The 19,093-nt window shown below is 38.4% G+C and overlaps 1 protein-coding gene across 10 annotated transcripts in view; it reads right to left on the bottom strand.

The window, feature by feature from the left end:
* The window catches only part of PTPRK (protein tyrosine phosphatase receptor type K), a 415,551-nt gene that overhangs the window by 30,975 nt on the left and 365,483 nt on the right, over nucleotides 1-19,093 (bottom strand). For 4 of the 10 annotated variants that reach the window (XM_087774467.1, XM_087774469.1, XM_087774470.1 and 1 more), the window contains exon 14: nucleotides 5,122-5,260. In XM_087774467.1, the coding sequence (XP_087630593.1) occupies nucleotides 5,122-5,260 (139 nt within the window). Of the gene's footprint in view, nucleotides 1-1,783; nucleotides 1,814-3,965; nucleotides 4,008-5,121; nucleotides 5,261-19,093 lie in introns of all 10 variants that reach the window. The other 6 variants (XM_087774462.1, XM_087774464.1, XM_087774466.1 and 3 more) reach the window with 3 other exon arrangements.

The raw sequence follows: 19,093 nt of genomic DNA, 5'->3' as shown, positions 1-19,093 counted from the left end.
CAGCTGGATGCTCCCCTAAAATGGTTTATTTTATGCATTTACTCCACACATTCCTATTTACTTCAGAAAAGTTGGTTTAAATGATACTCTGGTCGAACAAATGAAGACCATCAGAACTTCCAGAAGTGAAACTCCTTGAGCTTTATAACTGGTTCCCAATACTATCAAAGCTTACACAAAACTGGCATTTCTAGTTCAGGCTGGTTTTTTAAATTTCAAAGCCTTTCAGATAGTCTCTATACACTGAAGATTGTCTTCTTCTAATGCCACCTCAGAAATGGAGCAAAAGGACTACTACATCTCATCGCTAGACTATGTTAAGCCCTTCTTTGAAGCATCACTTTGTAACAAAACTTGCTAGCTATGCTAAATAAATCAGCAGCTATTAAGGCTTTCAAGTTATTAGCTTATTACAGTAACTACTTTCTAATTCTTACGCTCTGCTTCAACTCCTAAAAAGGCCCATTGTGTTGCAGCACCGCAGCCCAAAGCTGGAAATGGGAAGACAGCTTTATTGTTCAACAGCTCCTGGCTCCCTCGGGGTCTGAGGACTTCTTTTTCCTTTCCTTTTTCCTCCCCTCCCCAGCCTAAAGGCACGCGCAATCTGTGCTTCAGGAAAGTTAAGCAAATCGGTAGGTTAAAGTACTTGAGGCTGACAGAAAGTGTAAATGATTCTTACTATCTGCTAAAGGATCCAGTTGGGTGAACCTGTGCAGGTGGGTGTTTCAGTGGGGGCTGGAGGGGAAAAGTGCTCCATCACAGGATGAAACTGTGCGGTTAATTATCTCGAGCTGAAGCAATTGTTATTTAACAAGGAAATTATAATTTGTCACAATAAACTGGAGAATGGCAGTTAGCTAAACCAGCTTAGCTTTTTTTTTTTATTATTATTTTTAAGTTTGTTTAAAGAACTCAGCTAATCTGCTTAAGAACGTGGAAGAGCATCATTATCAGACACCACCGGTTCATCAAAGCACTTGAGTGCATTCTTAGATCCCCTCTGAAGTCAAGGGCTTTATGCATGTATTTAAAATTAAGAATGTGCGTAACTGCTTTGTTCAATCACAGCCAAAACTGCTGCAGCCCTCACAAAAATTCATTTGGTCAACACGTATAAAAAAGGTCAATTTTGCTTCAATGAAGCAAAACTTTATGCAAACCAATGTCATGAAGTAAGATCCACACTTTAAAATGTGTATGCAAAGCACCTTACAAGCAACAGATGCAAACCACTTCACAAAAAATATTTCTGTTAAAAAAAAAGAAAAAGTGGTTGGTACCACAGAAGCAGACGTGTTGCTCTGCCACTGGCAGGGCACAGACCTATTTATAAAGGTCTGGCATCTGCCTACAATCTGCATAGCCAAAGTGGTGCACAGGATCACTCCTGAACTGATACGCTAAGAAAGAACAATTTGTGATTTACAAGCAGAGTTCTCTAGCTAGGAAATGGGAAAAGAGTTTTTTTCCTTAGTGTGATGTGTCACTGTGAATCATAATGCAAATTAAATTATGATTACAATAAACCAAAATGATAGTTATGGGAAAAACTGTAGCAGAAAGCAGAAGTCTCAATATACAGTTAGAAATACAATATCCCTTTTAAAAAAACAGGGTAAGAATAACAGGAACAATGATACAAGCAATATTTCAAGCCTGAGAATAAAGAAAGGTAACTATCAATAAAACTTTAGGAGAATTACAGAGACTGTTTGTCTTTTTTAAAAAGGGATACTGCATCTTTAAAACATGTAAAATAGTAAGTCACCCGTATTCTACTTACAGATAGTAGGAGTAAGAATAGTAGCTCCTCCTGGCAAGCAAATCACAGACAGTGGAAAAAGAGAAGCAATGGTGAATGAAAAGCGTGACTCTGTCACATTCAATAAAGCAGAGAAATGTGCGTTTAAAAAAAAAAATTGAAAAATTTATGTTTCTTTGGTTAGCATTTCAACTTGCTCATGCACAAACTAGCCTTACTTTGCCATGCAATTAAAAAAAAATACACTAACATATAAAAATGATTTGTTTTTTAGAAAGATCACTTGAGAAAATTACATGCTGAGATTTCATTTATTGCCAAAAAAATTGAAAATTAAATGGATTGTGTATTTTCAACATGCAGTTTAGCATAATATAATGATTACCGCCTAGATGTCATGACAAATGAACAGCTGTGTACAAATCTTGTGCAGTAAATATGCTTTTTACTTTTCAGTTACAAAAACTAAAGATTGCATTAATCAATACATTTAATCAGAAAACAAATTTCATGTCATTCATTTTAACAGCTTTATCAGTACACAGGTGTATACGTATATGTTTGTATGCATACTATATGTAGCTATATGAGTACACACATTTTAAAGAATACGCGTTTACAACAGATATGTGTGTACTGACATATATACCACACATTTCCTGAATGCAAACATATGTTTTCTATTTCAAAATCTTACAATTGGAAATGCTGATGTAGTCATGCTAAGCATTAAAAATATGGAAGGTAAACAAATGGAAGAAAATGAAGGACATTTGGAAATAGTCCAACAATGACTTAGAAAATAAAAATGGCATTGCTTGTTAAAGATGCAGTATCCCTTTTCTTAACTGGTTTGATTACTCCAGTAAAACTCTGTAAGAGCTGTTAAGAGCTTCATTCGGGGAAACTTCAAACCAATTTGTACAAAATGATCAGGCAAAGCCTAAAACATCTCAAGCTCGTGAAGGAAACTGCTTAGTACTCCGTTTTTCAATAAAATGTAATGCTGCATTTAATCAGATCGAGATAGCGATGGCTGTGCATACGACTTAATAAACCAATGAAAATGCAGAAACCATTTTTAATTGACTTTTCCGTGTAATCAGCTGTGGTCAATTCAGGTACCAAAAGGGATACTACATAATGGATCACTGAATATGTACACTACAGAAGGTGATTCAAACGGATCGGTTTTCAGTCCCACCACAACTAAGTGAAGTGTGTTCACGTACGTGTGAATGTGTCAGGGTTTTTACAGCTGTTCCTGGCTTCATTATATGAATTGCCCTGATTCACTAGATGGACTGAATTAACTCAGGTATACAAAGGTTTTCTATGCTTTTTGTAAGAGACCTTGACTAAAGCTGGTATTAAAAAAAACCTGCCCACTTTCCCTAGGGAGGGGCGGGGAGACGACGGGAATGGCACACCTATAACATACGCGATAGACAACCAATTAAACTCTCATGATGAAAAATTGCCAACATTAAAGAGTCATTAAACAGGTTAATTTCTCACCTATTTTGAATACAAAATAGTACAGGAGTTTAGAAATGTTATGTGCTTTAGAATGATGATCAAGTATCACTCCTAAGAGGGTACTGCCTTCACAGGTTCGGAGAAGGGAAGGGGGAAAAAGGGGAAATTTTAAAATATCATTTCACGGACATAGTTAACTTACTTTCAATAAACAATTCAACAGTGAAAGTACGAGTCTAAAAGGACTCTGAAGGCAAGAGGTAAAAAGGATAGGAAAAATGAACACATTGAATTTTAAGCCTTTTTTTTTTGTTGTTACCTGCAAAACTAGTCAATCCCATCTGGAAGTGACTGACATTATATAGTGGTAGACAGTCTCTCTCTCTCTCACACACACACACTTGCACACACAGAGCCTTCTATTAAATATAAGGGGACCACTGCAACACGTGCCGAGAAGATGATACACCCCAGCACATACCTTGCAATAAAGCTATAAAATAGGTTTCTTCCTGAAAGCTGAAAAACAACTTTTTTTTTTGTTTTTCAAAAGTTGGGTAAATAAAGAAAACTGGCTGACTGTATGTCTTTTTTGCATATGATGAGTTGGACCTTTTGCATATGTGTTAATTCTCAACCACAGAGGTAAACAACAGAGAAAAGTAAAAGCACTTTTGGGAAAATCACATATGTAGCTAACTAACACAGAACACTATAAGCATACCTAATGTTTCTAATGCAGACGTTTCTTCTCCAAGTTATATATCTCCAGGGATAATTGTAAAGAGGCAATAAATTAAAAAAATCTAATGCAAACCAGTAATTATAACATATAGAATGATCTTAGGTACAATTTTCATTTTTTTTTCTTAATCTTTAAAAATAATAGCAAGCTGTATTTCAGAGGAACATTTGCAACATTTACAAATATACTTTTCATTAAGACTTCTGCAAAAGGCAAGGGAACACAATGCCCACACCGCTGGAAGACAAAGGTCTCGTTCCACCCAAGAGAAATCAGCTTGTGCCCTGTGAAGGGGACCCGCCAGAGGGGGGGTGCAGAGAAAAAGAGGAATTTGTTTCGATGCCATAACTATGAATTTATAGAGCCATATTATGAACTTTTACGCCAGGTTAAAAGAGTTGTAACCACTAAAAACTGACCGAGCAATAGGGTAGCACAATTTACTATAGGTAGGAGCGTTTGGATGCAGAGTTAGCGTTGTACAATGCCAGAAGATGGCGATATTGCTTACTGTCTAAGAAAGCACTAACAAAATTAAAATTCATTCAAATTAATACACTTTTAAACAATTTCATGCACTAAGGACTCGCTAGATAATTTTACAGTGATGTGTTATGACTTTTAAGAAAAAAATCCAGGTTTACAAGAGCATAAATAGAGGTATGAAATTACATTATTTTGCAAGTTGGATAACGTACAGATACAAATAACTCATTAGAGCTGCACAGAGAAAATCAAATTCATTAGCTGATTACAACATGAGAAGTGCAGTAAGTTGTTTTTTTTTTTTTTTGCTTTAAAAAAAAGGCTCCATGAATTTCAAATCCACCCATTTTAATATTCTGTACATTACTCTAACTGCAACTTAAAACTACTTGGAAATAAGTATGAGAAAATATATAGCTATTGGATCCCAAATATAAAGTAATCCTCTCTTTAAATCCATCATAAGAATCACAGCGAAAACAACAGGAAACACAAAACTCATCCAAAAGCTGATGTGAGCTACTGGTCCTGAAACATTTTTTTTTTAAAGACCTGTAAAAAATACCCATTTAGTTATTGTTGTTTGAAATGAAAAAAAAAAAAAAAAAACCAAAAAACAGAGAGAGATCAGCACAGATCATTTTCTTACCTTTTTTTGACGATCAATATGACAACAAGGAGAAGCAGGATGAATACCAGAATTCCAGCACTTATTCCTGCTATTTTCACCACTCGATCTGTTTGTTTAGCTGGATCTGGAATCACCTCAGGTTCTTCTGTTGCTGCTGCTAAACAAATCAAAAAAGAAGTTGCTTAAATGTGTAAGCACTAGAGACATGAAAATCATCATTGCTGATCGTTTCCAAATATGTGTGTGTGTTAATACAGTAGCCAAAAATATAGATACACGCATTGTGTTTATACACCCACACATATGTATATAGATACACTTAGATACACTGTAAGTTTCAATCTATATGCCATACACATTTGCAACACCAAGTATATGACTATATATGTGTGTATGCAGGTACATACATATTTGTAATTTCATGTGTACAGAAGCAGCGCATATGTATCTGGATTTTCAAACAACTTACTGCATTACAAAGCAGAAGTATGTTTTCAAAGAGACAATCTATCAACTAAATCACCATTACTTCCTTTGCTGTTATTTTTTCAGATATTAAATATGGAATATTCAAGATGGACTAGTGAGATCACGTAACTCACAAACAGTAAATTAAACTCTCTTTTTCCAAGCTGCAGCCAGCACCCTGAACTCCAGTCCTTCTCTCCTTCCCGCGATTTCCATCCACCTTTGTATATTAATTCATCTTATAGCATCTGGCCTGAGGTCTGCGTTCTACTGGGAATTTTGATTCTTTAAATAAGGCCATCCACAAAGCCAAGCCTAAAGTCAGCAGTAGTTTTATTTCTGTTTATAGGCCCTGAATAACAAAAAAAAATTGCTGTTCTACACAGAGATGAAACCACCCTGTAACACAGCTGAGTGGGCTGAGGCCACAGGTTACAGCAGAGAGGAAAACAAAATACACATGAAAGAGCACAGCCATTCAGTCTGCACCTCTTTGCATCACAGCTTGGCGTACAAAGGATCAGGAACACGGGGGTTTTCAGCCTGGCAAAAATATCAAAAAATAAAAATAGGTTTCAGCCAGGGGTAAAATCTCATGAGGTGTCTACATGTAAAATAGGAAAAGGCTCTTCAGTGCTCTAGTTCTCACCTTCTGAGCCTGCGGCTTAGCATTGTGCCGTTCCCCTGCTCACAGGCATGGGTGGGTATGCGTGCCTGCTTTCTCTCTCTCTGACCCTTCTTCTCTCACTCACCACCCAGTATGCAGCAGGTGCCACTTAACCTCTCCCCCCATCACAGCAGCTGCACGTGGAGCGGTTACAAGCTGTTGGTATCATCATGCCTATATCATTATACAGAAAATGTCCTTTACTCTGAAACTAGGATGCTTCTCAACAGACCACCAAAACAAGCAGAACGAAAAAAGAGGTGAAGCCACACCAGAGAAAGACTACTGCTCCCCTGAAAATCTGCTGCACAGGCCTTTCAGAAAGCCAGCGTAGTCAGTACCAGCGATAATTGGTATCTAATACTTTCTGGTTTTAACCATGTTGCTCAGACCGTTTCTATTCGGGTTCCATGTGCAGGAATGCATATTATCTTTTGAAGGAAGGATCATGCTGTTGTTTAAAATGACTCTTTATTACTTGTTTCTGTAACTTCCATCTCAGCAGTATCTGAACCACTTACTAACAACTTACCCTCAGAACAACCTTCTGAGTTAGGAACGTGCTCTCTTCCAGACACCCATGCAAGCACCAGGCAGACAGTGAGATCTGGCAGTGCTTTAATCATAAAACTTAATCATCATCATAAGACTTCATCATCATAATCATCTCTCTCCCCTACAGCTTGAACTCTCTCTGCTGAGAAATACTAAATGCGTCCTCCTTTGTGTAAATACATGCCTGCACGCACGCTTGCATACATAACCTGCGTGGACTCAATACTATATATTTTGTTTGTAATATGTGTGTTGAGGTGTCTAGGGGTAAGAGTCAGGATCAGGTAAGTGGTGTGTGTATGTGTAGCTGCGTACACACAACACATACTCACACACAAGCTAGAAGTAATGCTGGATACACATATGATGCTGTCTAGCAGAGGAAACGAGGGGGATGACTTTTGAAGTGGAACTGGAAGAAGAAGGTGTTCAAGATTCTCAATGCTCAAAATGAATCAACTCCCAGTCTACTATTAGCTGGGCTGGATATGACAAACACGAATGAACGTTTGATAAGCAGTAGAGCCAAAAGGCCAATCAGTAGACTCAAAAGACCAATCAAAGCTAAAATATATATGGCTTTATATGCCAATGGGAAAAAAATCTCATGTTTGCTGTATGGGGTACTGAGAAACAGCAAGGACGTGGGAAGGGTAGAGAGGGGAGCAAGCAGGAGTGGGATAGTTGCTGTGTCTGGAATTGCCATGAGTACAACATGAGTGCAGCTGGGTAGCTCTGACCTAGCAAAGGTAAGAACTACTCAAGCTGCAAAATAACTAAGGCTTGAGCAAGAGATTTAGTTGTGTGGATGGGGATTTAAGGCCAGGTCTTTGAGCGATTTCAAAATATGAATCACAAGGATTGGATGTGACCTGAAGATGCACCTCAGAAGTTGAAGGCTCAAAAATACATCCAAAAGTACAGGCTTTGAGCCTTGATCAGGATGGTGGTATTTTCACAGGAGTATTAGTGAGATATGAGAGAGTAGAGGGGAAGGAATGAAAGACCTGTCTCACACTTCCCTGGAGAAAGACAGGACCCTTATTGCTTGATAGAGCAAGCTGCAATATAGGTGCTTCTCAGAGTCATGTTTAAAATTATTGCTTGGCCACTCACAATGTTATTTCATTCAGAAAAGTTACCTTAGAGAAACAACTACACACTTAGAAAATCTGAAGGAAAGGTTACTGCGGGAGTTTACTTATTTGCTTAACTTAGGTGCTGGTGTTTTATTATATATTCTGTAAGAAATGATTGCGTTTGGATCATCAGTAACTGTTCAAAATGAAGCTCTCTGTCCAAGTTTTTAGAACAACAGTGGAAAGCCAGGAGGGTATCATCGGCTTGTCCATTTATTCTGGTTTCCTTACCCTAAGGGGTCTGAAGTAAGAGACAGTACCTCATTCCATGAACTTTAATGCTGCTTATGAGATAAAGCTGGTGCCCACTAGAAATATACCGCAGAGTCCTAAATTAGTGAAGAAAAATTATATTGAATAGTCATAGACTAAGCAAGCGTATAACCAGTGGCTGAGCCTCCTATATCCAAAATGCTAAAATCTATGGGCAAAACGCTACCCCTCTCCCCAGTATCAACAGAAAAATTGCTTTTGACTTAAATGAAGCCAGGATTATTACATGTACATTTCCAGCAACAGATAATATATGCATTCTCTAGACTAAATGTTACATTTGGGGACTATATGAAAGCAATTATAGATATAAATCACACTGTAATCTATTATTTATATGTATGTGCATTGTATGCAATGAAGTATATTATTTTGAGGAAGCCATTGAATGTAGCATAGAATCATTTAATGAAACTTATGAATTTGAAAGTATTTCATATTACTTGTGTTCTAATTTTGATAGTTCAAAGTGTGTTGTAATAAGCTTGTGTGAGCTTACACATACACAACCAAAGGACAAAAACACAGAAAACTTGTGCCTATGTGTTAAACTTATGTGTATAAGTCAGTGTTTTCTGGTTGTTGATTGCACAAGGACGACAGCAGCAAGAGAAATTCTGCTTACTCTGAGAATTTGCTTTCTCTATCCTCTAGACAACAAGACTGGCAGGATTTTTCTTTTTCTGAAGTGGCTCTTCTATAGGCTGAACTGCTGGTTTTGCCAAACAAAGCAACTCAACTAACCAAGGCTTCACCAGGGGCAAGTATTGCCTAACCAACCCAGTGGCCTTCTATGATTAAGTGACTACATCAGTGGACAAGCAAAGAGCTACTGATGTCATCTGTCTGGACTTCTGTAAGCCTTTGACATGGTCCCCGACAACATCCTTCTCTCTAAATTGGAGAGATACAGTAGTTAAAAATTGAATTATTTTGATAATTGGGGTTAACTACTGTATATTTCTAAACAAGGTAAAAATGGTCTAAAATTATTTAAGTTATAAAAACACCTGCTTTACTAATTCCTAACACTCCTTTTTAGTGATCTAGTCCTGCAATCCTTTCTTATATCTTGAACGGCAGACTGTATTAAAAGGTAATTTATCGATTTCAAAAAGAACCTTGTGTGGTAACAGAATGATGATCACACGAAAATGGACTCTCTATTGGCTATTAATTCCTTTGACCAGCCTTACTCTAATAGACCTTCAATTAAGTGTTAATTTTCAAAATACCCTTGCATATTACTACATTTTTCACAACTTGACCCTGTAAGTCTAAGAGATAATCCTCCAGTTGTCAACCAGTGCAAAGTCATCTTGCATAAAATTTGGAAGAGGCGTTTCTGATCTGAAACAGAGAGTTTAACTACATTGTTGCCCCCCCCCCCCCAAGAATAGCTGCCTAGACAGAAGATTTATGAGCTAGACTGGGAGGAGAACACTGGATTTAGCAACTTATCCACTTGCCTTTCTTCTGAAGTAATGAACAGTAACAGCAATCATATTCCACAGTCCCATTCACAACATTCATAAAATAACTCAATCCAGTGATTCTGGCTCTGCACATTGCCAATAATCGTCAACATATAAGAAGTAGTTTTCCTTGTTTTCCTAGATACTTAAGGGCCATATTCAATCAGTTGACTTCCGTGATCAACAGCGTGAAGTTCAACTGTGAACAGCACTAAATTAGACTAGGATTGCGAACACTCTCAGGGGCAGCAAAATTCTAAAGAGTTGATGAGGTAGAGTCCATCTTATTCTCACAATTTCCTGATGTACTTAATTCCTCTAAATTTTTTTTAGCTTGTTTTTAATCAAACACACCTAAAAATCCAACACCCATTTCTAAAATTGAGTGTGTGCATAATATTCTTAATTCTTAAAGTACACCATGGCATAAGGAATCCAGTCACGGCACATATTGCTTTCCAGTCTTCTTCCTTCTGTGGCTCAGAATTTACACACAGCCTTGCAAAAGTGTCAGAGAATTTATGAGACTCAGCACAAAATCTATTCACCTACACCTTCCTAAGGAGATGGTGTTGGAATCAAGATAATGATATTCTCCTCACTCATCCAAACAAAATTATTCAAGCAGAAAATTCTGGTAGGATTTTGCAGGGCTGCTTGTATGGTACCACTCAAAGAACAGCCAGCCTTCTAAAAGACAGCCTTTAAATCAGAGGTTTTGAACAAGATTTTATATGTAACCTTCTCACCATACCATTTGACTCTCTTAACATTCACAGCATTTTACGCTGGGTTTCCTTTGTGTGAGCAAGGAAAGAAACTCTGTTTTATGCATGATTAAAGCTGCTATTTTATTACACTGCATTTTCTTTGAATGTTAATTTCTGTTTGTGGCAGATCTTTGAATTCTGACAAACTGGTGTTATTGCTACATAGCTTGATACTCAAAATAGCTCTGCTCGAGATAATCTGTTCTGCACCTTTGTTATATGGCATTCAAGAACTTTTAATTAAAACCAGGAATGACGTCTAAATGAGTTCAACAAGGTAACATCAGGATAACATCAAATGAAAATGGAGTTCCAGCCAGCTCTGGCAATATGTCAGTTTACCACCTGAGAAAAGGGCTCTTTGAGAAACTAAGCGAGATTCTCTGCTGAATATTTTGTTTCAGATTGGTCTGCCTTGTGTTTTAATCATCTGCCCAGAAAGAGTGTTCTGTATCCATCAGTTTTGTTTTGTTATTGCTTTGCTAGAATGACAATCATTGTGCAATTAAGGAAATTTTAGAAGTCTGAAAGTTAATTAATAAATTCAAGTTCAGAGAGAGAAGATCCGTAACCCCTTTTAGCTTAATTGCATTTAAAAAAAAGTCTCAGATGATTCTATTTGATGAAAACACTTGAATGTGCTTTTGCAGGGAGGGAGGAGATGGGACGTGCAACTTGTTCCAGCCAACTACGCACACGATACATGAGGTCTTACAGATTTCCTCATTTCTTTTTCAGGTTGAAAGCTGGAGATACATTTACTGGGAACGGAATCCCCACAATTCTCCCTTCTCTACATCTTCCAAAGAGCTTCTCTTCTGGAGTACAGCTTCTGGGGGATGAAGGCATGCCAGAAATTCACTAGAGTTTGGGTACATCTAAGCTGTTGCTTCCAGGACTCTAAATTACAGCTTTGTAGGACAGCATTATTAAAAAGAAAAATTGTATTTGATTATGAATCGAAAACGTGATTCCCTGAGCTGTGCTTTGAAGTGTCAGGTTCATCCCTGTCACCATGGTAACCAGGGTCCATGGCTGCCCCAAGGAAAAGAGCTTAACAGGCTCTGCCGGTGAAAAGGGGGATGCCCAGCACCACCAGCCTCTTCTCCGCACCCATCCTGAAAGAGGAGGGTAGTGAGGTGATGCTTAGATAAAATCTGCTGCCTCACTTTGCGTTGCAACATACTGCGCCCATCTTTGTCCTTACGTGTGTCCCTGGCCAAGGGAAAGGGGAAGGCATTACAGAAGCTACCAGCTATGCCTAACAGAGGGGGTTCTCAAGGCCCCAAAGCTTTGTGATATTATAAATTAAGCCCTCGTGCAAAAAAAATTAGATACCACTGTCCTCTACATAAAAGGTCACTGCTGCAGAAATGGAGACACTGTTTCACGGGCCCCTATAGCTCCTTCTGAAAGAGCTTTTTGATCCCTCTCAAAGGATGGCTTATGTGCAAAAATGAAATAAATACAGCTTCAGGCTAACCTCTAGTCAGATTTGGGATTGTATAAGATGCTGTAGAAGTTAAGCACAGAAAGTCCCACAGGTGGCTCTGCATACAAATATGGTGCCAGGTAAACAGGTGACCACCTGCTTACATATCCTGCTTCCAGATAATGCAGAAAAATATCCTGAGCTTATGTTATTGGATGCTTTTTAAATCACAAACATACAGCTTATAAATACTTATCTGCATTTTAATTAATTAAACAAACTAGCACAGCATATCTTGCCATACAATAATGAGAATGCTACCTGGAAATTCCAGTATATTATACACATTTGTATACAAAAGACTGCTTCCTGACTGGTATCGTTAAGCCGTCACAAGTGTAGATATGTATTGTTTTGATAAGTCATATATAATAAAAAAAACAATCCCATCTTTACTAGTCTCCAGGACTTTCAGATCAGTCCATTGACTGGTACTGCTTTGGTAGGAAAGGAAAACAGAATCAGGTGAACCAAGTGACCGCTGCTACTAGGGATTGAAACTAAAATTAATGAGGACTTACTCTTGCAATGTTCCACTGAGAAGCAATTTAAATTCACAATGGCTACTCTGAAAACAGTAATGTCCATGAATTTATAACCAATTATGAAAGAGTTGACCTTAAAAGATTCAGAAGTATCAAGTGAAGAAAGCGCTGAATCCATTTGCCTCGCTAACTGCGAAACCTGGGACACGTGCAGATGAAGAGAGCCAAAGCAGGAACAACGCTGAGGAGACAATGTACCAGCAACGCTCTGCCCTGCTGTCCGCCGGTCACACTGGAAGAGCAGATCAGCACCTTCAATACATTTCTACTACATCTGCCACTAAGACATACTACTTGTGCATCTACTTCGTAAGCATTTTACTATCTTTCAAAACACTGCAAGGACAGGATTCGGTGACAGGGAAAGATGATGTTCAGCGCATCTTGTAATCTATGGGTTGTACAGCTTTTGATTTGCAAGTTATTATCCTCATGCAAGAGACAGCTGTTTATGTAGAGATAACTAAGCTAGCTTTAAGCAATCTGGCTCAGTGACGCAACCGTGTCCCCAGGACACAAACAGCTCTGGGTGAACGCAGATGGCAACGGTGACAAGGTATTTTACACAGGGGTGTAAGTTGAAGTTACACTGTCAGCTTCTAGTTCAGTTGTTTTAACTGGGACAGGACACAAGACAAAAATGTGGGCTAAGGCTTTTGAAATGGCACCTCTCAAAGCAAAGGGCAAACTCCAGGGGCAGAGGAACAGGGCCCTTTCCTGTGTTGCAGCAGCACTGCCCAAGAGAGGGGAGACTCCTGGTTGCAGCACGTCACTAAGTCCAGGCAGAGCTGTGCTTGCCTCTGGAACCATCAGCTCCAAAACATACAGAACAAATGATGTTGTTGGGTTTACACAGTGGAAATATATCCCATGGATAAATTAAGAGTCTATTCATTAGTCTGTTGGACACCTGAAAATCCACGAGACAACCTTTTTTCTCCCCTCCCCTTCTGGCCTGTCTTACCTTCAAACCAAATGAGAACAAATCTTTAAAAGCAACCAGAATACCATATTTTGGGGGTTTGGTACTGTGTTCTTTCGATCTTTGAAGTTCCCTCTCAGGTCATCATTTCAAAATTGTCACCAACCGCGCAAAGGCTAGAGCGTTACCATGAAAAAATCCTAATCTGTGCCAGAACTCAGGTTGTAGAAAGCTACATACAGGATCTCCTAATACACAAATTGTAGACAATACTAAGTGCTTGTTTCAAAATACCAGGCCTCATGCCGCAACAGCTGCATGTTGGAAATGTGGAGAAATTAAGAGAAATACCTAATGCCGTTTTCTTTTATTTTGAAATCTGGTTCATTTTCTCTGTCTTGGAAAATATTAGTTTTTAGAATGAGGCTTTCTTGAGCCACTTGATGACGTTCTTTCAGCAACCAATACGGAAGTAGAGGTCTAAAGACTCATACACGTTTTTTCACTGCATGAGTACTAACAGACCTTGAAAAGGATACATAAAAAAAAAGTTCTAGAAATACGTAACATGCATGCTGTAAAGTATCAGACTGGCACAATGAAATCTAAACCACTATTTCTCCCTCATTTTCTGGAAAGGGGTGTTGGTCGAGAATGGTCCCCTAACACTCTGATCCACCTGACCACAATCATTTAGCAGCGACTTGTTGGATGGACTGTTACCATTTCTTAAGGACACTGTGATTACTTCCTATGCACAATGGGTCTGTTGTTAGACCCCTTGTAGCATTTTTTTCCTGAGAACATATAAAGGCAGCCCGCCTTTTGGTAATGGGGTCATGCATTAACTTTTTTCTGGGGAAAAAAAAAGTGTTAGCGTTTGGCCGCATTACAAATTAAAAAACTTTCAAGTTTTAGCCTGCTTTCAAAAACATGTGTTTTTAAAAATAAATTATCACTTGATGTTAGTTATAAAATTTCAACTATCCAAAACACTGCATTAAGAAATTATCTGGTTTTGACAATGACTCCTATATGGCTTGTTAGCTCAGAATTAAACTGAAAAGAAAATTACTATAAAAGCAATGTTTGGTAACAAATATACAAAATACCTCATCTTTATGTGCCTTTCTACCAGGTAACATTTAAGAAGTTTAGTAGAGAAAGTACATTATAACGACCGTTATCATTTATATATGCAAACAACATGGTTTATGGGGAAAAATATTACTCTCAAATGTCTGAAGTTCCATTTTGCTATATTTATTGAAAATAACATTCTGTGAATAACTTCTGCTAATTTAAGCAACTATAAAATTGTAAGTGAGAATTTACTGATAGTGTAGGAGTTGCAGAGTTATTGCAGACCTGTGCAATTACATTGAAGGAAGCAAGGACAGCTTAACTCTCCTCCACCACAAAACTGCAAACTCTCAACCCAAACTATACTCACACTGGCTCAAAATACAGACATTCCCAAGATGAAAAATCATCTTAGATCAAATGCAGTGCTAGTAACATTGAGGATGAAATCAAAAGACAAAGGCAATGAGGAGGAACAGAAATAGTGTTTCCTTCATCCTTGCAAAAAAACCAAGCCCACACAGATAAAGTTTATACAGTGCTAAAACTAGTCTTTAATAGCACCCATCAGTTATTAGCATCCCAGACTCTTACTGTCATGACTGCCAGCTGTCAGTATTTTGTTTCCTGTAAAATTTGGTACTTTTTCAAATAAAGTGAAGGAGTAAATTTAAGTACCCTGAAAGAATCAAAGATGCTTTCTTTCACATGAATTCTTTTCTTCCATCTAGAGAAATTTTTTGCAACTTCTTCAGTTATACAATACTTTCCTGACATGATTCAGTGTCTATAGGAGTCCACAGGGCTCGCTGGGAAACAACACAGGATGCACTGGTGTGCAACACCCATGGCAGAGAACTTCGCTTCTCTTTAAAATTTTCCCATCTGAAGAGCATCCACTCTCAGAATGTTACATGGGTCAAAACTCTTCAGGTCCTCCTGAACTCTTTAGCACTAACAGGTGTCCAGGCAGCTGGAGGTCTGGGACCACAAGGGAAAGGCAAACATCCTCTTCCAAACCAACTGGGTATCACCCAGCTGCACATCGCAGTGGGCTGCAAGTACTGTCTCAGCCATTACCCTAATTGTGAAGTTACTCCCAAATCTGCTTATCCCAATATATCTGAAAAGTCTTATGCCAGCACTTTAAGGTAGGCCACCTGATTTTGCACTGAAACATCAAAGCAGTGGTGCTTACCCACACTAGTCTAACCAGCTGCAACATGAGGGCAACAGCCTTTAGCTGACTGAAAGCTTTGACATCTTCCGCTACACCATTTGTAAATAAACATGTTACCTAAGCCTTAAACCCTGTGTAAGAAGTCACAAGCCTGTTTACAGGCTTGTTTACTGCATTTGACATCTAAAAACGCAGCCGTAATAGCACTGCAACAACATGCAGCGAATGCAATGACAACTGTATGAAAAAAATCCACATTGACGTTCACAGCTCTGGGCTGATTGCCATTGACTAGCGAGTTCAGATTAGGACCTGTAATGAATTAAAAGCCTTTCGTATTGTGTCATTGCCTCTCTTTCCACGTATCCCTATATTACTAATATTTCAAAGAAACTTTCAAGCAGGAGGAAGAGGTGGCAGTCCTGCAGACTACAGGACAAAACACTCCTGCAAGAAAGACGACTTTACATGTATTACCACTTTCTGAACCTTTCGCTTTACTTTTTCACATTTTTTCTTTTCATACAGAAGTCTTGATGCCTTCAGACCTCAAACTCTAATCAATTTTTCTCTTCTTAAAGAAGTAAGAGACTTTTTGTCATTTCCATTATTCAAGTAAATACTCACACAAAACTTCAATGGGGAAACCAGACACAATAAAGAGCCTCCATAATTAAAGTTAGATGAAATTTTCATAGCTGGTATTCCACTAGTTCATAAAAAGTAAAGATGAACTAGTTTTTCATGGCACAAAGCTTACTCTGACAGAAGACAGCGAGGCCGTATGAAAAGTAGTACTGGGTTGTGCAGTATTTAGAACTAAAAGGTATCAGTTTGAAAGTGGATTTGTGGCCCCCTCGGCTGCATGTTTTGTGGGTAGTGGAGCATTAGTTGTTTTTATCCAGTGGATGAAATTAGCTGCTCTGTATTGGATATGCCTTGGGCTGTTGCTTTCCCAGCTAGATTCTCCAGGAAAATACAACTGTAGCAAAGGAACAAAAGAATATATCTAACAAAAGCTTCAAATCCACCGGGATGTCAAAATAAATGAAGCCAACTATAACATGCAAATATTGTATTATGATTTATGTAATGGGTTGCTGGCAAAGAAGATTACTGTACTGGTATTTATGCTTTAAATCTGGTTTTAGGGTTTTCAGTCAGTTGTGATCTGATTAAAATGTGACTGATTTGGAGGAGAAAATCACCTTAAACTGTAGGAGTGCCAAGAACACTTGCAGATGAGGCGGCAAAAATATCTATACTGAGGCACTGAGCTTTGCCTAACAATGAGCAAAACCAAATTTACATTTTAAAATAGGAGCAAAAAGTTGAATTAAACAAGGACTGACATGAAGATAATGTGCTCTAGTTTTCAGAGACACAGGCTAAGATACACCTCTATGTACCTCATTTAAATTGTCCCTTGGGCAAAACATGACTTGTGATTTGAAACACACAGGCCGCTCCACAGTGTGAGCTCCCATTTACGAGTGGGTATTCCTGATCATCCACAGCGAAAATGGCCTTTTTTTCTCTTCAAGGAAGTGAAAAATGGCTTTACTCAGTGACGGACTTGATATGACTTTAATGAATGACTCACTTCAGCTTCTTATTTGTTAAAAAGCACGCAACATTATTTATCAGCTTTCTTAGAGAGAGCTGGCCAGAATTTTCAAACTCGGGTAGAAGAAGCCACCCTGACATATTCAGACAGCACCAACACAGGAGACGACTTTCAGATGGCTTGAGCACCTCTCATAAATCAGATCTACTGTCATATCTTAAGTATCCATGATTGAACAGAAACGTACACCTGGGGAAACATATTACCCAATCAACGCAATGACAATCTCCAGATAAGACCTCCTCTTGCCTGACTCTGGTGTAGTAACAAGACTAGTAAGTATTACATGAAAACATAGTGCAATCCTGTACAATCATGTCTGCTACTTACAGAATATCCCAAAAGTCAAATTAAATACAAAAATGTTTGCATACCTCAAGCATTCAAGAAATGGAAAGTGCAGAATAATAACATATTTCTGAACCAAGCATTAAACAACTTGGTACTACATTAAACTTCGTAAGAAAACTATAAAAGCATTTTTTTGATCACTAGAACACTTAGAAGGTAAACGTTTATCAAACAGTTCTTTCAGCAGGACAAAATGCTGAAAAGGAAAGGCAAGAAATAAAAATGTAATTTGATCTAAAATCGCATATAACACTAACTTGTTTTCACCATGCAATAAATACAAACATTAGAAAATCTATAGTATTAAAGGTCAACTGTCTTTGTTACCTCACTGATTATTTAGGGCTAAATACACCTACCATTACCCCACTGAGAAAGGAGAGGGGACCTAATAATCTTGGTGTAACTGGAAAAAATAAATGTTTGATTCTGTGCTCCCAAACTTGCACCAGGGCTGATATATTTCCACTCAGCTACACGCAATATTCTGTGTGGAAAATAATTCCACCTTCTTTCACCTACAAAGACAAATGCAAAGCCCTGTACTTGGGATGGTAACACCACACCATGGCACAGCCTGAGGTCAGAAAGCAGCTTTGCAGAAAATATGGAAGGAGAGAATTGATCTTGTTGCCATCTCCAGCTGCCTCGTGGGTGGATCGATGTAGAGAAGACACAGCCAGACTCTGTTCTGAGACATGCACGGCAAAAGGACTAGGGGCAACAGACATGACTTGCAACAAGGGAAATCCCAAAGTAGATAGCATGGGGGGAAAAAAAAAAAAAATCACAATGAGGGTGGTAAAACACTGGGGCGAGTGCCCAACGAGGAATCTCTGTCCTTGGAGACGTTAAAAACTCAGCTTGACAAGGCCATGAGCAACCTAATTTAACTTCCAATTTAGATCCAATTAAGCTGAACCTGCTCTGAGCAAGGGTTTGACCAGACGACCTCCAGAGGTCCCTTCCAACCTGAATTATTCCAAGATTCCTACTTTATATTTGAAGACATCAACTGCCACTCTCTTCATCTCATTGCTCTAAGTAGTCATTATTGCATTGTTTTCATAAATAAATAAATGTGTGAAGCAGTATTCTCTGAAATGCAGGGAATCCAGTTTTAACTTTGTATTTCTTCCAGTTTCAGTATTTCACTTAGATTCATGTTTGAGGCTTTTTTTCTAAGGCTGTCGCAGTTTCAAAAGAAGTCCTCTAAGATTCAATCAGAGCTGGCTCCTGGGCACTTTTTAAAGTTGACTGTAGCTTTAAGCATCTGGCCCTGACTATTTGAGAAAAAAAACCTCATGCTTTGGTTTGCTAAAGGATTCTCAGTGGCCACTGATTGCCTATAAAGATGAAGACTGCTCTTCAGGTCCTGCCTCTCAAAGCAAAGAAGTGCAGAAAGCCAGGGGAGAAGAGACATTAGATGAGTTAGTTCTTGCA

Source organism: Nipponia nippon, unplaced genomic scaffold (genome assembly GCF_047370975.1).
Source record: "Nipponia nippon isolate SJK-2023a ecotype South Korea unplaced genomic scaffold, ASM4737097v1 scaffold_4, whole genome shotgun sequence".
Lineage (NCBI taxonomy): Eukaryota > Metazoa > Chordata > Aves > Pelecaniformes > Threskiornithidae > Nipponia > Nipponia nippon.
The sequence above is the reverse complement of the archived record's forward strand: the minus strand, read 5'-3'. Positions and strand labels throughout refer to the sequence as shown.